Source organism: Cervus canadensis, chromosome 13, assembly GCF_019320065.1.
Source record: "Cervus canadensis isolate Bull #8, Minnesota chromosome 13, ASM1932006v1, whole genome shotgun sequence".
In the NCBI taxonomy this organism is placed as follows: Eukaryota; Metazoa; Chordata; class Mammalia; order Artiodactyla; family Cervidae; genus Cervus; species Cervus canadensis.
This window is the reverse complement of record NC_057398.1, coordinates 9,867,112-9,887,382: the sequence shown is the minus strand read 5'-3', so window position 1 is coordinate 9,887,382 and position 20,271 is coordinate 9,867,112. Positions and strand designations below refer to the sequence as shown.

Genomic DNA, 20,271 nt, shown 5'->3' with positions numbered 1-20,271 from the left:
CTGTTGCAATGCCAGGTTAATGCGAAAAATAATCACACATACGCTCTCGCTAGTCCCCCGGAAGCTAGACTTCTCCTCACGACGAATGCGTCTGGCCTGGGAGCTGGCCTCGAAGCAGGCTTCAGCTCCCAGGTTACACTGAGGATGGCCGAGCAGCCGAGCTCTGATTTGGTTCAAGTCCAGATGGTGAAAGTTCAAGAGAAGCACCAGGGGAGCTTGACAATTTCCTCCACGCAGATGACGAACGTCATCTCTGAGGACCTAGGATACGAAAGGCACAACCAGCTCCAGAGTGATGCTACCATCTACAGAGCACATTTAAACTCACATCCCTTAAAGGATACATGCCCAGGATGACAGCTTCAAGGCATTTGATAGGCAGGGACTCCCGAGTCATTTCTTTCGCTGTTTCCATTAACCTGTAGGTAGAGCACAAGGAAGGATCTCAGGCTCCTTTAATTATGCAGTTGGTCTGTGTGTCAACCCACAAGTCTCCACGCTAGGCCCAGCATGAATACAGAGGAAAAGGGGAGAACTGGCCTCGCAGGAGGCTGGCAAAGCACTTGGCAGAACTAAAATTCCTAAATTCGCCACTCCTCTCTCCAAGAGGTAGTTTTGGGAGGTTGCATGCATGCACGCTATGTCGCTTCAGTCATGTCCGACTCTTTGCGATCCCATGGACTGTAACCCACCAGGTTCCTCTCCCTGTCCATGGAGATTCTCCAGGCGAGAATACTGGAGTGGGTTGCCATGCCCTCTTTCAGGGGATCTTCCCAAACCAGGGATCGAACCCGGGTCTCCTGCATTGGTAGGCGGGTTCTTTACCACCAGCGCCACCTGGGAAACCCTTTGTGAGGTTAGTGTCCCTAATCCACAGTACCCTCCCACTAACCCAGGACAAGGGATGTTACAAGGGAGCAAGTAAAAAAGGCCACATAAAACAAATTTCATACGTCTCCCCCATCCCTGAGTTAGTCTCCACCACTGAGCTTGGCTGACCGGAGTGGCCCAGACCTCAGTCTCACCGCCACCCTGGTCCTGGGGCAGCCCCACCCTCACCCCTTACGGACCAGAATGTTTGAGCACTGGGGTAAAGGACCAAGAGTGGGAGAGAAAGATGACAGCTCTTAGACAGAAGCACAGTCTCCTGGTCCATAGACCATGCACCACTTACCCACTCAGCGGTCTCATCTTCCTAATTTCAAAGAACTGGGTCCCTGTATGATTGTATCTGTATGAAGTATGTAAAGAGAAAGTGACAGAAAACTCCAAAGGCCCCAGTAATCCAGCAGAGGAAGCTATGTTTCATTTCTTGAAGGGATGAGGGAGTCGGGGCTGTCGGGGCTGTCCAGGTGTCCGGTAGCCGGAATATCACCAACAGCGTCTTCCTCCTCACTGACCTGCCCTGGAAATCTTTTAACTTAGGCCCCAAAGCACCCCAGACCTTCAGAATAGCTCTTTTCAATATGCTCTGTATTTTGTTTTGTTGACTACATGTCTTAATTCACCTACTAAACTATAATTTTGAGAGCTGGGACTGTTTATCTATCATCTTTGTATCACCCTAAAGCTTGGCACAAGTCCAACATATTCCAGTTAGCAAATATTATTAAATATGAGGGATAAGTGAATGGCTGGGTGGACGGATGGATGGATAAGAGGGTGGATGCAAGGAAGGAAGGGAGAATGGGGTTGACAGAAGAGTGGTTATATGGGACTTCCCTGGCGATTCAGTGGCTCAGACTCTGTGCTCCCAATTCAGGGAGGCTGGATTCTATCCCTCGTCAGGGAACTAGATCCCACATGCCACAACTAAAGATCCCGTGTGCCAAAACTAAGACCAGGTGTGGCCAAATAAATCATAAAATAAACATTAAAAAATAGAAGAGAGGATAGGTGGATGGATGAATGAAAGGTTGGCTGGCTGGCTGCAGACAGAAGGGTAGGTTGATGGACAGAGGGATGGAGGGATGGAGGGCAGATAGACGGCAGCAGTTTCTCGAGAGCACACGGACTGCAGCAAAGTTTACTGGGGAGACATCCCTTCCATGTCATGTCTGACTGACACTTGACATTGATTATTAAATCTGAGGAGACTGACCCCATTACCCACAACCTGGGGTTGAGCTGGTGGCCCACAAGGTCTCAGAGACCTGCAAGCCCACATCAGCTCATTCTGAAGGGGACCGGAGATTCTCTGATAGCAGGCTCTCTTAACACTGGATCTTGATTTTTTCTGAACCTAAAGAAAAGTTGCCTTCTGTTTCTCTTTTCTGCCTCAAACAAAATCCTACAGAAAAAGTGTGTATTGGGAAGGTGCTAATGAAGCCTGAACCTGTAGCCCAGGAGAGGAGTATGAGGTTAGATGCGTGCCCCTACAATGGTACAGGCAGCTGCAGAGGGAGGCAATGATCACCTCAAGGCATTGCACACCCTCCCAAGAAGAGCTGGGATTCCTGTCTTGGCAAAGACGCGCTTGGCCCCTAGGACATGAGAGTGTTTAACAACCACCTGGGGAGTCTGTGATAAGCAGATTCTGGGCTCCACCCTGGTGATTCTGATTTCAGGCCAGGTCTTGACCCCGGATGTTATTCAGAGTCACCCCATCTGGGACTGATGGCTTGGAGGTTCTTGGGGGGTGGCCAGGGGATGATTTTAAGAGGCTCAACCGTTGGGAAATTACCAGCATGAGCTATAAGAATAACCCATAAAAATATAGGCCTACTCAGCTTTTAAAAATACAATGTACAAAACCCTGGAGGTAAGAGGAAAATAAAGGACTCCACAGTCTCACTGTGAAGTGGTTTTTCACTTTACCAAAGATTTCATTCAAGCAGTGAGATTCCTGGTATATTTAGTATTAGTCGCTCAGTCATGTCTGACTCTTTGTGACCCCATGGACTGTAGCCTGCCAGACTCCTCTGTCCATGGGATTTCCCAGGCAAGAATACTGGAGTGGGTTGCCATTTCCTCCTCCGAGGGACCTTCCCGACTCAGGGATAAAATCCATGTGTCCTGTGTCTCCTGCATTGCAGGCAGATTCTTTACCTGTCAGGAAAGTCCCAAGTAGAAGTGGGGTGGGCAATTCTAAGTTCTAATTTCCATCACCTTCTGGAATGTTGTGAGGAGTCAGTCACATCCAGAAAGGCTCAGCTCTTGGGGGTCCAGGTTGACTCTGGCAAGAGTTTATGTTTCTGGGCCACCGGGAGCTCCACACACGAGTTCCCACTTTGGCGATCAGCACCGAATCAGACGTCCTTCCCTAGGCTAGGGCTGTCAGCCTGACCCTTGGAGGCTGGTGCTACCTTCTAACTCTAATATTACTTTACGATTCTACTGGGAAAAAGCCACGCAGGGAATTCATCGTCTGTGAAGGAACTGAGAGAGATCACCCAAACAAGAGGCAGTTCTCATCTGCCAGCACCCTTCCCTTCAGGGAAAACACACAAGTCCACAGGGAACCTTCTTGCCCGTAGCAGAGAGGGGAGGCCTCTTCCGGGGCAGATGGGACACGTGTGCAGTGCCCCGTGAAATCCTCTCTGCTAAGCTCTCTGTCTTTAGGGAGGAAGGACAGAGGTCAGCAGAGGCCTGACCTCATGGACCACGTGCTGGGGGCCAGGATGGCGGCAGGGAGCCAGACGCTGGCTGAGCCAAGATGCTCCCTGACTCACTCGGGCAGACAGCCCCTCCTGCTCACTTACATCGCTCACAGCCCGGCTCCCGCCTGACCCCTATCCCGGATAAAGCACCAGCCGTGGCGGGGGGGACCATCTGACCCTGCCCTCTGGGTTCTTACAACGTAGCTCACGCGGGTGCTCAGAACTGATCTAATCCCGACTGCAGACAACTCCTTAGATCAGAGGAGAAAAGAGAGCCAGGTCCGCACCCAGCCGGGAACCACAAGGTTCCTTGGCTCTTCTTCAAACTCACGCAAAGCGGAGAGGGCCCCCAGCCAGAGCCACACTCACTCATGCAAAGTGGACCAAGAGCACCAGGTGTGAAAGGAGGCACCGGACGGGCTTCTGGTAGGTGAGGCGTGGTCAGGATCAGGCCAAAAAGTGAGAGCCAAGACAAGGAAACAGAAGACTAGAAGGGAAGAGAGAAGAGGAAGCTGGCAGAAGAAGAGAGCTGGAAGGAGCCAAGGATGACTGAGAGGGAGGAGGGAGAGAGAGAGAGAGGAAGAGACAGGAGGAGCAGGGGCGTGCCCTGCCCACCACTGCCTGGCCGCCCCTTGCCGGCTGCTTAAAGGGAGAGGGTCTGATCATTGCAACGATGGCCCCCCAGGGTCACTCCGAGACTCTCACATCACGGCGTTCCTCCGTCCCCGGCCTCATCGACCTCACCCCGCATTTGCTGACCATCTGCGAACACACAGGCCATCAGACTTGCAATCACCATGCCCATCCCCTTGGCTGGGTCTCCTCCTCTGACCCCGGTCGGAAGGATACTGTAGTGTCTTCATGTAGTTCTGGATCGCCTGGAGCCAGTCCGGGATCGTCATCGACAGCCTGTAGTTTGGAACCTGGGGTATCGAAGGCTGCAGAGAAGTAGAGAGAGATGGTCGTATCAAGGAGATGCTGTGGGGCCCAGTGCCTCGGGGTGGACCAAGGGTCAGGACCACCACAGAGCTGCTCCCAAGCGCAGCTGGCCACCCCGCCCTGGGCACCCATTCAACTGGTGCCTCCAGGATAGGGTCTCCCCAGACCAGTCAGCCCCCTGCCGACATCCTGTGTTCCCTTGGCACACACCCCGCCCTGGGTCGCAGTGACTCCCTACGACTCTCTGCGTGTTGTGTGAACACGGCCTTCCTCCCCACGGGAGCCTCCCCGCTTCTTGAGGCCAAGGACCACATCCTGCAGTATCCCACCCTCCCCTCCCAGGCCGGGACGTTCCAAGCTGCTCCATTAATCCTCACACTTTTACTGCATGCTTACACCTTGGCTGCATGGCTGGGGTAACCTGTGTTCTTCTCCAGGGCACCTCTGAATACAAGATGAACGGTGCCCCGAAGGACAGCAACACGCCACTACACCTAGCATTTCTCCTCGACACCAGCCCCTGCAATGCCCGTGGCACCCCTTCCCTGAGTCCAGCCCCGAGCGGATTCGTAAAGACTCCCCTCTTGTCTCCACTCTTCCCAGGGAAGGCACCTCTTCCAACTCAGGAGCCGTCTTACCTTTTGACCCCTCCTGGCGGCCAGTCTCCCCTGCACTTCCTAATCTGCCTCTAGGTCAACACTAGCTCCCAGGACGGGGAAGGGGGAGGTAAGTGCCTCTTAGGAATTTAGAGCCGAGATGGCGCTCAGCTCTGAGCCACCCCACCGACCAGGCCAAGAGCGAAAATGAGCAAGTGCTTCTAATCCAGTCACTCCTGGGAAGAAAGGGGGTGGTTTCTGCTTTACTTCCCTTCTAACCTCGGCCTCTCTGGTGGGGAGATGCTGGGACAGGGCCCCCCAGCCCATGTGGGCTGGGGGCTCCGGCAGGAGGGAGAGGAGGCCCACGTAGGGAGGAGCAGAAGGGGCCGCAGGTCAGGTTAGTCCCACTCTCGAAGAAAAGAGGGAAAGGGAGACCCTGGGGACGGAGCGCTTAGCTGCTAGAAGGGGAAGCCACTGGTGAAGAGACTTGGGGGCAGAGCTGGACAGCCTGTGGGCACCGGAGCCAGACTCGGTCCATGAAGGTCCCCGGTTCTGCCCCCAGCTCTGCAGGCTCAGGCTCTGCAGCCAAGCTGGAGGGCGCAGGGCCTCTGGGCCTGAAGCAGGAGGTTCTTCAAACTTCTGCACCTTCTGCTGCTTTTATTTAAGGAGGAACTAGCCACACATCCTATTTCACAGCCAAGGTGCAACGTGTGTGTGTGTGTGTGTTTGAGAGAAAAAGAAAATGTGAGACTGGAGTGCACACGTTCACACAGCTGTCCTGCAAACATTTGCTTACGACACATCAACTCAAATCACATTCCTGTCACGGAGAGTCATTTTTGGGAGCAAAATGTTCCCATTTGAACATTTGTTTACATGGCCCTCCCCACAAGCCCCGGGGGGTCAAAATACAAATCCTTGTGTCCTTGTGTTTCTGCCCTAGCAAACACGGGGAAGCTTGTCCCTGCTTTTCTTTCGCACTAACATCCACGGATCTACCCACACCTGGAATTGTGTGAGAAAGTGCCAGAGCTTTCACACAGAAGTGAGGAAGCAGCGGACAACCATTTCTTTTGCGCCTCCCGTGTTCCGGGCTCTGGGCCGGGTACAAGGCGGGAGGTGGGACAGGCACCGGAAAGGGCAATGGCACCGCTCACGAAGCCACGGGCATCCATCGCCACGGAAGAGTGGGGCTGGTACCTAGTTAGCTGGCCACCTGAGGGATCCCCAGAGGGACATCCCTTGGCCAAAGCCCTGAGGAAGCCAGAGCCACTTCGTTCTGACTCAGCTTTCAGGGCCGACCACCAAGTGATTTCAACTCCCCCAAGCCCAACGGAGCCCGCAAGGGCCGGATGCCGGGGGTGGGAGTCAGGGGGGCAGCTGGTCCTCAGAATAGCAAGCCCAGTGGCGCCCAAGGGCTTTTCAAAACAGCTGCCCGCTTACCTCAGCCCCGGCTGAGAGCGAGTGCAAGAGCCGCGGCCACATTCCCCAAACCCCAGCCGGGGACCGCCGAGGGGATGAGGTCATCTGGCTCCAGCCCACCCTGCTGTCTGGGACAGCTGGCGGGGGGCTCAGGCTGGGTCAGCCTCCGGCTGCCCACGCCCCCACAGGCCGACGACTGCAAACCAGGCAGGCTCCCTGCGGGCTAATTACGAGTCCCTGCTTTCTCACCTAAGTGCCGTGGACCCTGGGCAAGCTGCCCCCCCTCTCTAAGCCTCCAGGTCCTTCTTGATAAAATAAGAAAGAATACCACCTACTTCAGACCTTCCAGGCTGGCGGTGAGGATTATATGACCTAATGTATAAAGCAGGCAACTTGGGGCTCGGCGCGCGGGGCTCTTTGTGTTAGCTGTGCTATCATTATTCATCAACGGTGTGTTTTCAGGGGTCTAGACGGGGTCAGTGGAGGGGGGGGTGAGGAGTCTGAATGGTGTCCACTTTTCAGGAACTGGAAAACAGAATCAGCAGAGTTTGAGCCCCTGGAGGTTCAACTCAGGAGCATCACAGAGATGCCTTCTCAGCCTGAAGGAAAAGAATGAAAACATCCACATCCCCCTGTGGATATGTGGTGGCCATGAGTTAATGTCCTTAATTCATGAAGAGTTCACACGAAGAGGTTAAGAAAACTCTCTAGGCTTTCATAAAAAGAAAATGGCCCCAGGGACTTCCCTGGGGGTCCAGTGGCTAAGATTCTATGCTCCCAAGGCAGGGGGCCCAGGTTCCATCCCTGGTCAGGGAACCAGATATCACATGCCACAGCTAGAGCCAGCATGCCCCAACAGAAGACTGAAGATCCCACACGCCAGAGTTAACGCCTGGCGCAGCCTAAATAAATGAATATTTTTAAAAAGAAAGAGATTCTGTAGGTAAGCTTACAATAAAAACAGGCACATTTGTATTTTCAAAAAAAGAAAATGGCTCAGATGGACACCCAAGTGTCCATCAAACAGATAACGGATGAACACAATGTAGTACACTGGTCATGCATTACTATCCAGCCTTAAAAAGAAGGGACATTCTGACACTTGCTATATAAGCCAGAACTTTAAAGACATGATGCTAAGTGAAATAATCCAGTCACAAAAGGACAAATACTGGATGATCTCTCTTATGTGAGGTTCCTATAGCTGTCGAATTCATAGAGACAAGTAGTAAAAGAAGTGTGGTTGCCAGGGGCTGAGGGAGGGAAAAAGGAGAACTCAGTGTTTAATGGGTACAAAGTTTTAGTCGAGGAAGAAGAAAAACTTCTGTAGATGGAAGGTGGTAATGGTTGTACGACAGTGTGAACCTACTTACAATGTGAATTACATGAGTAATTCATTAACTTCATTCATGAAGTTAATTGTAAGTACATGTGAACTTACATGTAAGTACATGTAATTCATGTACTTAATTATAAGTACAAGATGAATTATACATTTAAAATGGTAAATTATATGTTTTCCCACAATTTTTAAAATGACCATGAAAAGACAGTTCACAAAAGAAGGAATGCAAAGAGTGAATAAATATTTTTTTTAATGTTCCAGTGCACAACTTAAGAACTGCAAATTAAAGCCACTGCAGAGTATCATTTTTTGCCTCTCCAATAGAGATATCCTGAAGTGTGGATACCCAGTCCTGGTAGGATGCTCTCCTATGGCATGATGGGAAAATTAACTGGTACAGCCTCTTCATGGAAAGCCCAGGGAACACTCCTTTTTCTCCTCCTCCCTGACTGGGGTCCTGAGAGTCTCGCCTGCAGTTTTCCTGCCCCAATTCACCCGAGACTTCAACCTAGATTTCTCCTGTTCCTATCAAGTCCCTCCTGCCAACTGCATCCAACTTTCTCAAGCCACATCCCAGCTGAAGAAGGCTGAATCTAGAGGGCACAAATCTAAACTACCCCTTCCACGAGCTTCTAACCACCACAGGCACTGTGCCTGCCTGTGGTCAGGGGGTGGGGGAAGGGGAGTGGACAGGAAGACGGCTGTTCAAGAAGAAAAGGGAAACGGACCACAGGCCAGCTTTGGCAGACAGGCTCTCTCTCTCTCCATCCTTGCCAAACGAGATGACCCGTCAGAAGCATGCAAGGAGCAAGGATGTGGACAGATGCCACTGTGCGTGTCACCCCCGTACATCACCATGTGGAGAGAAGGGGCAGCCAGGAAAGGGGCCAGGGAGGCAGCGAGAGCCCCGGGCACCAGGAGTCTTTGACAAGAAAGCACAGCCTTTTGCCATCCTGCCCTGGAAATGTACCACACGCTGTGCAGGTTCCAGGCAGAAGAATCTTCTCTGGCAAGCTGGAGGGAAGCACGGAACTTCACTCCTGAGCCCAGGCTGGGCCCCAGAAATCTGCTGATGGTACCCTGGTATGAAGGTCAGGGGTCACATCCTTAGGCTGAGCAGGAAGGGGGGACTGATGGTTTGGACGGGACAGGGGATAAAGTGAGCTGCCCGTGTGTGCCGGCAGGCGGCAGGAGTGGAGCCCTGACTGCAGTAAAGCCTGGCTCCACAGCCCTCACACTTCTTCACTCAGGCCAAGCGGAGTCCACTAAATGTGAATTATGTCCCAATTTGGGATCAATGTGAGGATGAGTTACAAAAACGTGGCGTCTGCAAGAAACGGCTTGATGCTTCCCGCTGAATCCATCTGTTTGTCTGCCCCAGGAGAGTCGAGCTCCAGGCAGTCAAGAAGCAGGAGGCGCTGTCTCCTAGTTGGCTCAGCTGTTTTTTTCTGAGCCAGCCATCTTCTCTGCCTCTCCTTCCCAATCTTGATTATCAGCCAACTAACTCGCGCTGCTTTCTTGCACTATCCCTAAAAAACCCTGGCTTTCACCTAGTCAGTGGGAACTTCAGACCCGGTAACCAGTAGGGTAGAGGCCTGAGGTCACACATTTAGAAGGAGGATCGCAGAGCAGGTGACATCTGTCCCCCCCTCCCCAGTGGGGGCACCTGGATCTCTGGACAGAACTTACTAACAGAATGCCTGTGTCAAAGGAAGTGTCATTCAGTCCTTTTAGGTCTTTGATACTTTACCCTGGTCACTTCTTTTGTTTCTTAATCCATATTCAATTGTCAAAAAAAGGGTTTGTTGTTGTTTAGTCACTAAGTCGTGTCTGACTCTTTTGCAACCCCATGGACTGTAGCCTGCCAGGCTCCTCTGTCATGGGATTTCCCAGGCAAAAATACTGGAGTAAGTTGCCATTTCCTTCCCCAGGGGATCTTCCCAACTCAGGGATGGAACCCACATCTCCTGCATTGGCAGGGGGGTTATTTACTGCTGAGCCAACTGGGAAGCCCACCGAAAGGTTAATCTCTCTGAAACTCTCCAACTTTTCTACCACCACTCCCCCTACCCCCTGCTTCTGTACAAATTCCTCAGCAAGACACTGATTTGATTAAAAGAGAAAAGGACTTGGCCCCAGAGGAAAAACTCTGCTGAGCTGAGGGCAGGTCTAGTCTTCGAATCAGAGGTTCCTGGAAGCGGGAGTTTTCGAAGCTATTCCCTTTGCTCAATGCTCTGTGGTGACCTAAATTGGAAGGAAAGCTGAAAAGGGGATATATGTATACATGTAGCTGACTTACAACACAACACTGTCAAGCAACTATATGCCAATAGAAATTTTTTAAAAAGAAAAGAGCTGTTCCCATCCCAGGGCCCGTGCAGGGTCAGAGTTTGGGGGATGTCAGAACCAGGAGAGAAGGGATGCTGCAGTGGGGCTGAGGATGGAGAAGCAAGCATCATGATACAACATAGGAGAGAAAAGTGAAGTTTTTTATTTAGGCTCAAAAAGCGGACACCCACGTTCAGGCTAGGGTTGTCCTGGCTTGGCAGAAGCTCTCATGTGACCTTAGCGTTACTGTGAAAGTACAATACGATATGGCCACTATATTAAAAAAACGAAAAGAAAGAACACTCTTTTTTAAGAACCCAGAATTCAGCCACAATAATGGAAGTATCAAAGCACAGGTCTCTGGAAGTAGTGGTGTATGTTCTAAGCTGCTCAGACAACATTCGGAATATTGTGTTTCATATTGTGCTTGCTTTCCGGGACGGACTGATGACAAAGTAGCAGCTGTCCTAGAAAGAGGACAAGCAGAGTGAGTTGATCTGGTAACTATGATACATTAAAAAAAAGGTGAAGAAGGACCTGTGGACAAAGACGATTAAAGGAAGATGCAGAATAGTCCAGTGCCCCTCTGGTGTCGCACAGATCACCGGAAACCTGAAAACTAACGGGTCCTAACCCCACAGGATTTGAGAGTTGGAAAGAACTTTACATCCTACCTGATCTACTCCCATTTTATAGATGAGAAAATGAAGGCGGGAGATTTTTAAATGAGTGATCTAGGTCACGAAGCTAGAGGGAGCACAAGCAGGACTAGGATTCAGTAGCTTGATTTTTTACGCCAAGTCCTTCCCTCACACCAAGAGAACCATCTCACAACGCTCGAGGGAGCTGATTTACACACAGAAGTCCGTGTGTGCTGCCCTTGGCTTCTTGAGCAGAAGAACTGTTGATGACACAGACCCGGGGGTGGGGGCAGGGCTGGGGACGGACTTCTGCTCAGTTTAAGAAGAGCTCCTCAGTAAGCAAAATCTGGCCAGGCCTGGAAGCTGCCCTGTGGGGTAGCGAGCCCTCCATTCCCAGGAGGCCTTCAGCAAAAGGGAGGGTTTTTGCTGAGAAGCAGGGATGAATCTCTACCAAGGCTGACATTCTCTGATTCCTAGAGAGAAAGGGGGTCCCCATCCACAATGTCGGGAGAAGGATGAAGTCACAGTTAAAAGCAGGGTGGGTGCTGAGGGTGCTAAATGAGAAAGCCTCACTTAAGTAAGGACCAACTCGGAAATCAGAACTGTACATCGGTACCAGAGTTGTTTTCAGGCTCAGAGTCCTCCAGAAGGACTCAGCAAGGGTAATTACAGCTGACACGAAAGCAGGCAAGATTCTCTTTGGGCAAAATGAAAGATCTCCTTGACCAGCAGGATAATAAAACACTGTAACCAACTGCCACAGGAAGCTTACAGGCTCTGCCACGTTCCCCAAGGGCACACACAGCTTTCTGGCCTGCAGGCTCAGAGGCTCAGGTCACCAGATGCTCCAGGTTGGGGACTTGACCAGATGGCTTTCCAGGTCTCGGGTCTGGCATTCCTAGACCTGCCCAGGAATCTTCTCAGCCATACCAGAGTCCCCAGGGTGCACGGGAAACCATCTGCCATGCTACAGCCCCCAGGCTCTGGAGCAGTACTCCTCCAGTTTGCATTCTGATGTTTCACACAGAGACCCCTGCACATGTCCCTCCATTTTAACAACATTATCCTTGGCCACCAAACTCAGCTGGCTCACTGGCTTCTCTCCAAGGTAGAAAGAGCTTCATTCCTGAGTCTCTTTCTCTATCCTGTGAGTTTCTTTCAGCATGTGTACTGGAAAGTCCCTTTTAAGTCATGGTTAAAACTCTTTTTTCTCTTTTCTCAGAGCCCAGATAAGCTGGGAAAAGAGAGGGTTGACCCTTTTGCGAGTTTCAGAGGTAAAAGTCATTGTCATTTAAAAAAAAATTGGCAAAAAGTCTAGGAATGATTCACGATGAGAAGTCTGACTGGTTGGTTGTAAATTCATTCACAGTCTAATAAATCATTTTCGAGGGGACCACAGAGGAGGACCAAGAGACTCCAAAGAGGGTGAAGAGGGAGTCTATGCATTCTTGGCATCACTGGTGCTAAGTGGGGGCTTCAGTTTTCGCTGAAGGAGGATGTACACAGGGTAAATAAATAACAGAATTTGGCTCCAGATTCAAAGAAACCTTGGCACAAGTCGACCACACAGTCCCAGGACAGTAAGCCCTCTTCCTTTCTCTCTCCCATTGCTAAGACATCCAAGACAAACATCTCCATTAAGCAAAGGGGGTGGGAGCTGGCGGGAAGAATTAGGCGGGGAAGGGAGTTTGCAGCAGGACCAGGAAAATGGAAATTGCCTCTGTTCGCTACATGCAGGTAAAATGGTCCCATCCCTGCCCAGCCCACGCCCTCCTTCGGATCTACTAACCTTTGCCAAGAAGGTGGCGTTCCTGATGGCGCCCACCATCTCTCCCCCCTTGGGGTGCACTTTGGCCACGTGCAGCCACATGCGCTCCCAGGTGTGGCTGTCAATGGGGAAGCCGCTCTTGTTAACGTGAAACAGCACCCCGCCGTCTTTGTCCTCCTCCTCCGAGCCCCCGCTGGTAGCGAGGCTCACGGGCCGCGCGTGGCTGCTCCGGGACCGGGTGCCTTTGGCGCCTTTGGGGTGGGGGCGGCGGTGAGTATCGGCCGCGGAGCCGGTCATGGTGGGGCCGGGGCAAGGGACGCGGAGGGCTGCGCAGGGGGCGTGTGCTCGCGGGCGCAGCGCGGGGATCAGCGTCCGGCGGGGGCGGCCTTCTCCATGCCTCTCGCTGCGGCAGGACGCACCAAGGGGGAGCGGCGGCCGGAGCTCTGCTTACGGGCAGTGCCTGAAATCAGTGAGACAGCACACACCACGGGTAAGTGGATATCCAGAGGGGCCGTGGCCAAGGCAGTGGGGCTTTGCAGGGTCCCCACTTCACTGTCCGCTCCGCACTGCGCGCGGACAGAGCCCACCCCCAACCAGGGAATTGCACACCAGCTTCCAGCCCTGCAATTACCTAGCAAGGCGACTTGGATATTGCCACAAAGCTTCACACCCACCTAAACCACGGGAGGGAAATAGAAGGAGCGTGGAGGCTGAGGAGTGGACGGGGAAGGGAGAAGAATAAAGACACGCCGCGGAAAGGAACCGGGGGTCCCCGCAAGGCTCCGCACATTCCTGGGTCGCCAGATGTGGCCGAGAGCCGAGCCAGAACGTGCCGGCACGTGAGCGCCCGGGGCTGCCGCGAGGGCGCAAGCGGTAGCCTCAGCTTGCAAAGACCGCCGCGTTTCTTCCAGGAAGCCTCCCGAAGCCGGGCGCGCGAGGGGCGGCCCCCGGCCCCCGGCTCCAGGGGCAGTGGCTCCACCCGCCTCCTTCCCCGAGTTCCAGCGCCGGGCACCCCCGGCGGGGGGCCGGGGTGTGGACTGGCTGCAGGCGGGGCGCGGGAAAGGGCGCCCCGCAGCTCCGGAACCTTACCTCCGGACTATCGGCCTCATGGCTGCGGAGCCTCTCCGGGCGGCGGGGAAGGCGGGGGCTGCTTCTGGGCCTGGGCTTGGGGGTGCTGCGGCCGTCGTCTCAATCCATGTCCCATTCTCGAATGTTATTCTGTGACAGATAACCGAGTCACCCGGGCAGCCGCCGATGTTCTGACTGCGTCCATTGGCCGCCGCAACAAAGAGGGGCGGGGCCCGAGCGCGGGACTCTCACAACCCGGGGCTCCGGCGCGCTCTGATTGGCTCCCCAGGTTCCTGGGCGGGAGCGAAGGGGAGGAGGGGACCCCGGCGGCCGCGCGAAATGCGATCGCGGTCGTGTCCTGGGACCCCCGCGGGGGCGGAAGCGTCGGTCCCTGGGACTTAGGATCCGAGTTCCCCCAAGGGTCGTGGTACTGCGGGGGTTGCCACTGTGGGAAGCAGAGGAGAAGTAAAGTCACCCAAGGAGTGACCCTGAGAGTAAAGCCACCCAAGAAGTGACCCCAAGGTAGACGAGGGCTTGTGGTAAGACATTCCCTGAGGAACACCGGACACACTCACCTGCCGCTACCAGGCAGTGATGGGTGGTTCAGGCAGGGTTGTTCACATGATGGAACAATGCTTATATATATATGTTACAAGTTCCCCAAAACTCACTAGGTGACACAGCCAGAGACCCTCTGACATTATTGTTGTTCAATTGCTCAGTCGTGTCCGACTCTCTGTGACCCCATGGACTGCAGCACGCCAGGCCTCCCTGTCCATCACCAACTCCAGGAGTCTACTCAAACTCCATGTCCATTGAGGTGGTGATGCCATCCAGCCATCTCATCCTCTGGCGTCCCCTTCTCCTCCTGCCTTCAATCTTTCCCAGCATCAGGGCCTTTTCCAATGAGTCAGCTCTTCACATCAGGTGGTCAGAGTATTGGAGCTTCAGCTTCAGCATCAGTCCTTGTGAGACATGAGTCCAGTGAGACTAATAAAGTCCTTTTACACCCAAGTTGATGTGCAACAGAGAGGTCATCAAGGTCCGCACTCTTGTCACAGCTACTGAGTTAGGAGAGGAGGGAGAGATGCTTCAGAGCCAGGGTGAAGTGGAGGCCCTCCCACACTCTCCAGGGAAAGACCTTTGTCTTAAAGACATCTTCTTTTTCAAGAGAAGAGCAAGGTGAGAGGGGAAAAGCACCAGAGTCCTGACCTGAGGGCTAGCCCTGAGGCCAGGTTTATCACTTGGCTGAGCTGTGTGACCCAGGACAAGCCATTCGCCTGTTCTGCGCCTTGGCCTCTTTCTGGAAAGAGAAGAGCAGATTGCTCACTCTCCAAGGTCTGTTCTGGCTCTGAGATTCTGTGATCCTCTGACTTCTCTCTTATGGAGACTTAGGAGCCTGGCTGTAATAGCCTTTCTCTTTAAACTCCAGGCCAGCCTGCCAGCTTTGAGAGGTTAAAGCAGCTGTGACAGCAATGCTAGGTTAAAGTGAGTGAAGTCGCTCAGCACACCAGGCCCCCGTGTCCATGGGATTCTCCAGGCAAGAGTACTGGAGTGGGGTGCCATTTCCTTCTCCAGAGGATGTTCCCGACCCAGGGATTGAACCCAGGTCTCCCACATTGCAAGCAGATGCTAGGTTAACCTAGGTTAACCGTCTGCTAGGTTAACCTTGAATTAAAAATGTAATCATCCACAGGCATAAAGAATAGACTTATGGGGAGGGGGGTAATGGAGAGAGTAGCATGGAGACATATACACTACCTCATGTAAAATAGACAGGCAGTGTGAATTTACTCTATGACTCGGGGAACTCAAACTGGGTCTCTGTGACAACCTAGAGGAGTGGGATGGGGTGGGAAGTGGAAAGGAGTTTCGAGAGGAAGGCGACATGTATACTTATGGCTGATTCATGTTGACGTAAGGCAGAATCCAACACAACACTGTAAAGCAATTATCCTTCAATTAAAATAGATAATTTTTTTTTGTAATGAAGAGGAAAAAAATGCAGTCATCAAAGACCACTGATGACTGATCTGTTTCTGGATGCTATGGGTTAGTTGCTCATGTAGAACTGGAACTTCACTTTCAGAGGAGGGTGTGGTGAGGGGTGGGTGCTGGAGTGTAGCTCCTCGCTCAGAAAAAAGCTGAGGTAGAGACCTGGATTCCTGACCAGTCCTGCAGCATCACCGACAGAGCCCAGGCCCAGAACTTCATAGATTCCACAGTGAGACTAACTTAGGTCCGGATAGACAGAGGAAATGGACCTAATAATAACATTCAGGAAATTATCTGAGTAATTCAAGTACAAGCACACCTGGAAAAAATAGGGAATGGAAAGAGAGTTATCCTCTCAATACATAATTGCCTCGGTTTTCATTTCCTGATTAGGAGAAAACATGCCTCAGAGGAATGAGCTGTATTCTCACCTCAAACAGCCTTCCTCCCTTTTCTCACTCGTGTCTCCGTCTCTTTCTCTTCACTTCCCCCGGGGTTTCAAGTCCAGGAGACTAGGGTTTCAGGATGTAGATCTGTATGTAGAGCAGAGAATGTGGCCTCACAAGCCCTCAGGAGAAAAGGGAGCTCCCTAAGATCAAGTGATCAGACCTATTAGTGAACATCACAGAGTGTCTGGCAAGTGTCAGCGTCCTTGGCATCAATTTCCAGTGTCCCCACTCAGGCCAAATGCAAACAACGACAAGGTCTCTGCCAACCCAGGGCCTGGATCCTGCTTCACCCGGATCAAGATCCTAGGGACCAGAGAAGGGTCACCGATCATCTTCCTGGCCTAGGCACCTCAAGACTCCCTCACAGGTGAAGGAAACTCTTTTGTTTTTCATCTCCAGTATTCCAACTATCCATCCTCCATCCCAGGGGATGGGGTGCAGTGGGGAGTCAAGTGAAACGGTCTAAGAAGACAGCTATGAGATTTGGTTAATTTTCCAAAGAGGTGGTAAGACAGCTTCTGATGTGAGCTGCGCTGTCCCACTGAAAGGACTGGAAGTCAGAAGGGCCCTTTTGTTCAGAATCCTTTTGTGTCTAAGAATTGTACTCATTGTGTGGACCAGCCAACTCTGTTCTCCATTTCTTTGTGTATTTTGTGTTATATAACTCTCAAGTGAACCCAGGCCAGACAGATTATGGGTTTTAGGGGTTTTTTTTTTGTTTGTTTTTAATTTTTTAATTGAAGTATAGTTGATTTACAATATTGTGTTAGTTCCAGGTGCACATAAAAGTGATTCAGCTATATATATATATATATATATATTCTTTTATATGTAATATATATTCTTGTATTTATAATATATGTATTCTTTCTCAGATTCTTTTGCTTTTTAGATTGTTACAAAATATTGAGTATAGTTCCTTATGCGATACAGTAGGTTCTTGTTGGTTATCTTTTTTATATATAGTACTGTGCTATGTTTAGTCACTCAGTCGTGTCTGACTCTCTGCAACCCTGTGGACTGTAGCCCACCAGCCTCCTCTATCCATGGAATTTTACAGGTAAGAATATTGGAGTAGGTTGCCATGCCCTCCTCCAGGGGATCTTCCCAACCTAGGGATCGATTGCAGGAGGATTCTTTACTGTCTGAGCCATCAAGGAAACCCAAGAATACTGGAGTGGGTAGCTTATCCCTGCTCCAGGGGATCTTTCTGACCCAGGAATCAAACCAGGGTCTCCTGCATTGCAGGCGGATTCTTTACCAGCTGAGCTACCAGGGAAGCCCTTATATAGTACTATATATATGTTAATCCCAAATGCCTAATTTATCGCCTCCTTTTCCCCTTTGGCAGCCAGGGCTCAGGTGGTTAGCAAGAGTGACATAGCCACATATACACACAGTGAGGCAAGGCCAACTTGCAACTTGAACAGGGACACCTGATGACCAGCTGCTCAACCTCTGAGAGCATGGTCACATTTGTTCACCAGCATAACAACGGGCATAGCAGAGACGTATAGTAGGAAGGTTTGGAGCCATACAGACTGAGTTCAAATGGTGTCTTCTTATCCAAGTGCCAGTTGCTAGGGTCTCAAAGATAAATAAGACAAAATCCTAACCTGAGGATGATACGTCTAGCTCCACCATCTGTTGATATTAGTAGCCTCTTGATGGATGTATGAGATGCATCTTATGAGCCTAATCACACTGCTAGATGTTGCCTTTTTTCCTGCCTCCACAGCTCCCTTCACAGCCAGCCGAATCTGTGCAGTTCAGCCATCTGGGACCGACAGTCGCTTGCCCAGTCAGGTCCTTCTTGGCTGCTGCCGTACAGCCAGGCTGGCTGACCGCGTGTCTGGTGTCTCTGACCCTTCTACTACTTCTGTATCAGATGAAATGTCACACTGCAGGATGTGGCTTTTAAACAGCCCTCAATGGGGAATCTAAGGGAATTAATTCCCTCTAGGGAACATTTTGGGGCTTCCCAGATGGCGCTAGTGGTAAAGAACCTGCCTGCCAATGCAGGAGACATAAGAGGCACAGTTCGATCCCTTGGTTGGGAAGATTCCCCTGGAGGAGGAAATTGCAACCCACTCCAGTGTTCTTACCTGGAGGATCCCCATGGACAGAGTAGCCTGGGGCTATAGTCCATGGAGTCGCAAAGAGTCGGAAAGAACTGAAGCGACAGAGGGACATTAGACCAATAGAAAGAGGAGATGAGAGGGAGCTGGGCAAATAAATTATCTTTCCTTCCTGCCTCCTATGGACTGTTCTGAGTCATGATTTTCTAACACAGTCTGTCTGGAGACATCCCGCATGGCTGAGCAGACATTCTTCCTGAAGCACCTGCCAGGACTCTGCAAAGGGTGGTGAAGCAGTTACCTGCAAGATAACATACCATCTTGCACTGCTTCTCTTCCTAGCCCTCTTCATTTCCCTTTTCACTCACTCTTGCTGCCTTCTCAATCAGATTTCATCTCTGCCTTCAGATCCTGTTTTCTAGAGAAACAGAACTAACACAACTGGTTTTACAAGTGGTTCTAGAAAGCAAGTCCTCAGGATGGATTTGGGGGTTGTGTTTCCTAGCTCTATGAAATCAGTAGAGTCCTTTGCTGGTGACAAGAGAGATGGCAGTAGCTTCGATATGCAATAGCATCACAGCTTTCACTTATTTAATTGAGGTGAATTGATGGAGAGGGAAACATTGGGAGCGCAAGTAGCTGTGGCTGTTTAGTCACTGAGTTATGTCCAACTCTTTGCAGCTTCATGGACTGCAACACACCAGGCCCCTCTGTCCTTCACTATCTCCCAGAGATTGCTCAAACACGTCTATTGAGTAGGTGATGCTCTCTAACCATCTCATCCTCTGTCACCCTCTTCTCCTATTGCCTTCAATCTTTCCCAGCATCCAGGGTCTTTTCTAATGAGTCGGCTCTTGGCATCAGGTGGCCAAAGTATTGGAGCTTCAGTTTCAGCATGAGCCCTTCCAATGAATATCCAGGGTAGATTTCCTTTAGGATGGACCGGTTTGATCACAAGGGTAGCAGAACTGCAAAAAAGACTAAATGCATGGCCTTGATAGGCATCCACATCAAAGCAGAGCCCTGATAGGGAAAGACTGGGACCCTGAGACCTGGGATAGGGGTCGATAAGTTTCTTGACCCTTCAAATCTCCTGAATGTTCCTGCCCAAAGAAGGTTCCTTTCTTCATGGCTTCTTCTCAAGACCTGGCCCCGCCACTTACTGCCTCTGCCAAAACCCAGAGTCAGGCTGTCGCACAGCCCACACTTAGAAGAAGAAGTCCTGTTCCAGGGAGAAAGAGCATACCTGCCAAAGATCTTGTGGGACTTGGCTAATGTGTACTGGCAGGAACTGTAGAAATGTGTGTGGGAGTGGATCTTGAAGATGTTCTATTTGGGGGTGGGGGTGAAGCAGGAAGCTCAATTGGGAGAATTCACTAATTTGGGGATATTCACACAGAACTCGAGATTTAATATTTTAGCAAGGATGCTTGGGAGCTTGTCTGGAGAGTTTTCTGGGATGGCTCTTTGAAGCCTTGTCTCAAAAATGGCCTACAGTAAGCAAAGTGGAGAAGCCAGACTTCCATGTGCAGTGTTGAGGAAGGGTTCTGAAGATTCAGGAAGGAGGGACTATTAGAAGCGTTTATTATATACGGCTCAAGAATCCGCCACCTGACTAGTTCCCTGGGCCAGCCCAGAGGACACACTCTTCACTGAAGCAATAAAGAGTGTACTAGTAAGGAAGATTTTTTTTTTTTTTTTTTTTTTAGCATGACATAATGAGTGTCCTTGTAGTTTAAGGTTGATGTATGGGGGAAGCTGCTGTGGAACTGAGCTTCATGATTTTAGTGGAGATGATAAAAATCACAGAACTGCAAAGCCCAGGTAGGAGCACATGGTCATAAAGGACAAGGTGGAATACTTCCCACGATGGACAGCAAGGAGGAGGGAAGACCAGGGTGACTTTATCTGCAGGAACCCCTGGTGTTTGGATAATAAATCATGGTGTCCCTAAGGGGAGGATATTCATGGAATTTATTGTCTAAATTGGGCTTTCCAGTGGTAAAGAACCCACCTACCAATGCAGGACACATAAGAGACATG

At 51.2% G+C, this 20,271-nt stretch overlaps 1 protein-coding gene across 4 annotated transcripts in view; it reads right to left on the bottom strand.

Moving 5' to 3' along the window:
* VASH2 (vasohibin 2) overlaps positions 1 to 12,958 on the bottom strand; it is a 38,954-nt gene extending 25,996 nt beyond the window's left edge. For 2 of the 4 annotated variants that reach the window (XM_043484979.1, XM_043484980.1), the window contains exons 1-4: positions 12,660 to 12,958; positions 4,449 to 4,537; positions 1,175 to 1,231; positions 345 to 419 (exon numbers count right to left, since the gene is read on the bottom strand). In XM_043484979.1, coding sequence (XP_043340914.1) covers positions 345 to 419; positions 1,175 to 1,231; positions 4,449 to 4,537; positions 12,660 to 12,935 — 497 coding nt within the window. In that variant the 5' untranslated portion in view covers positions 12,936 to 12,958. The remainder of the gene's footprint in view (positions 1 to 344; positions 420 to 1,174; positions 1,232 to 4,448; positions 4,538 to 12,659) is intronic. The other 2 variants (XM_043484981.1, XM_043484982.1) reach the window with 1 other exon arrangement.
* Positions 12,959 to 20,271: the final 7,313 nt, after the last annotated feature.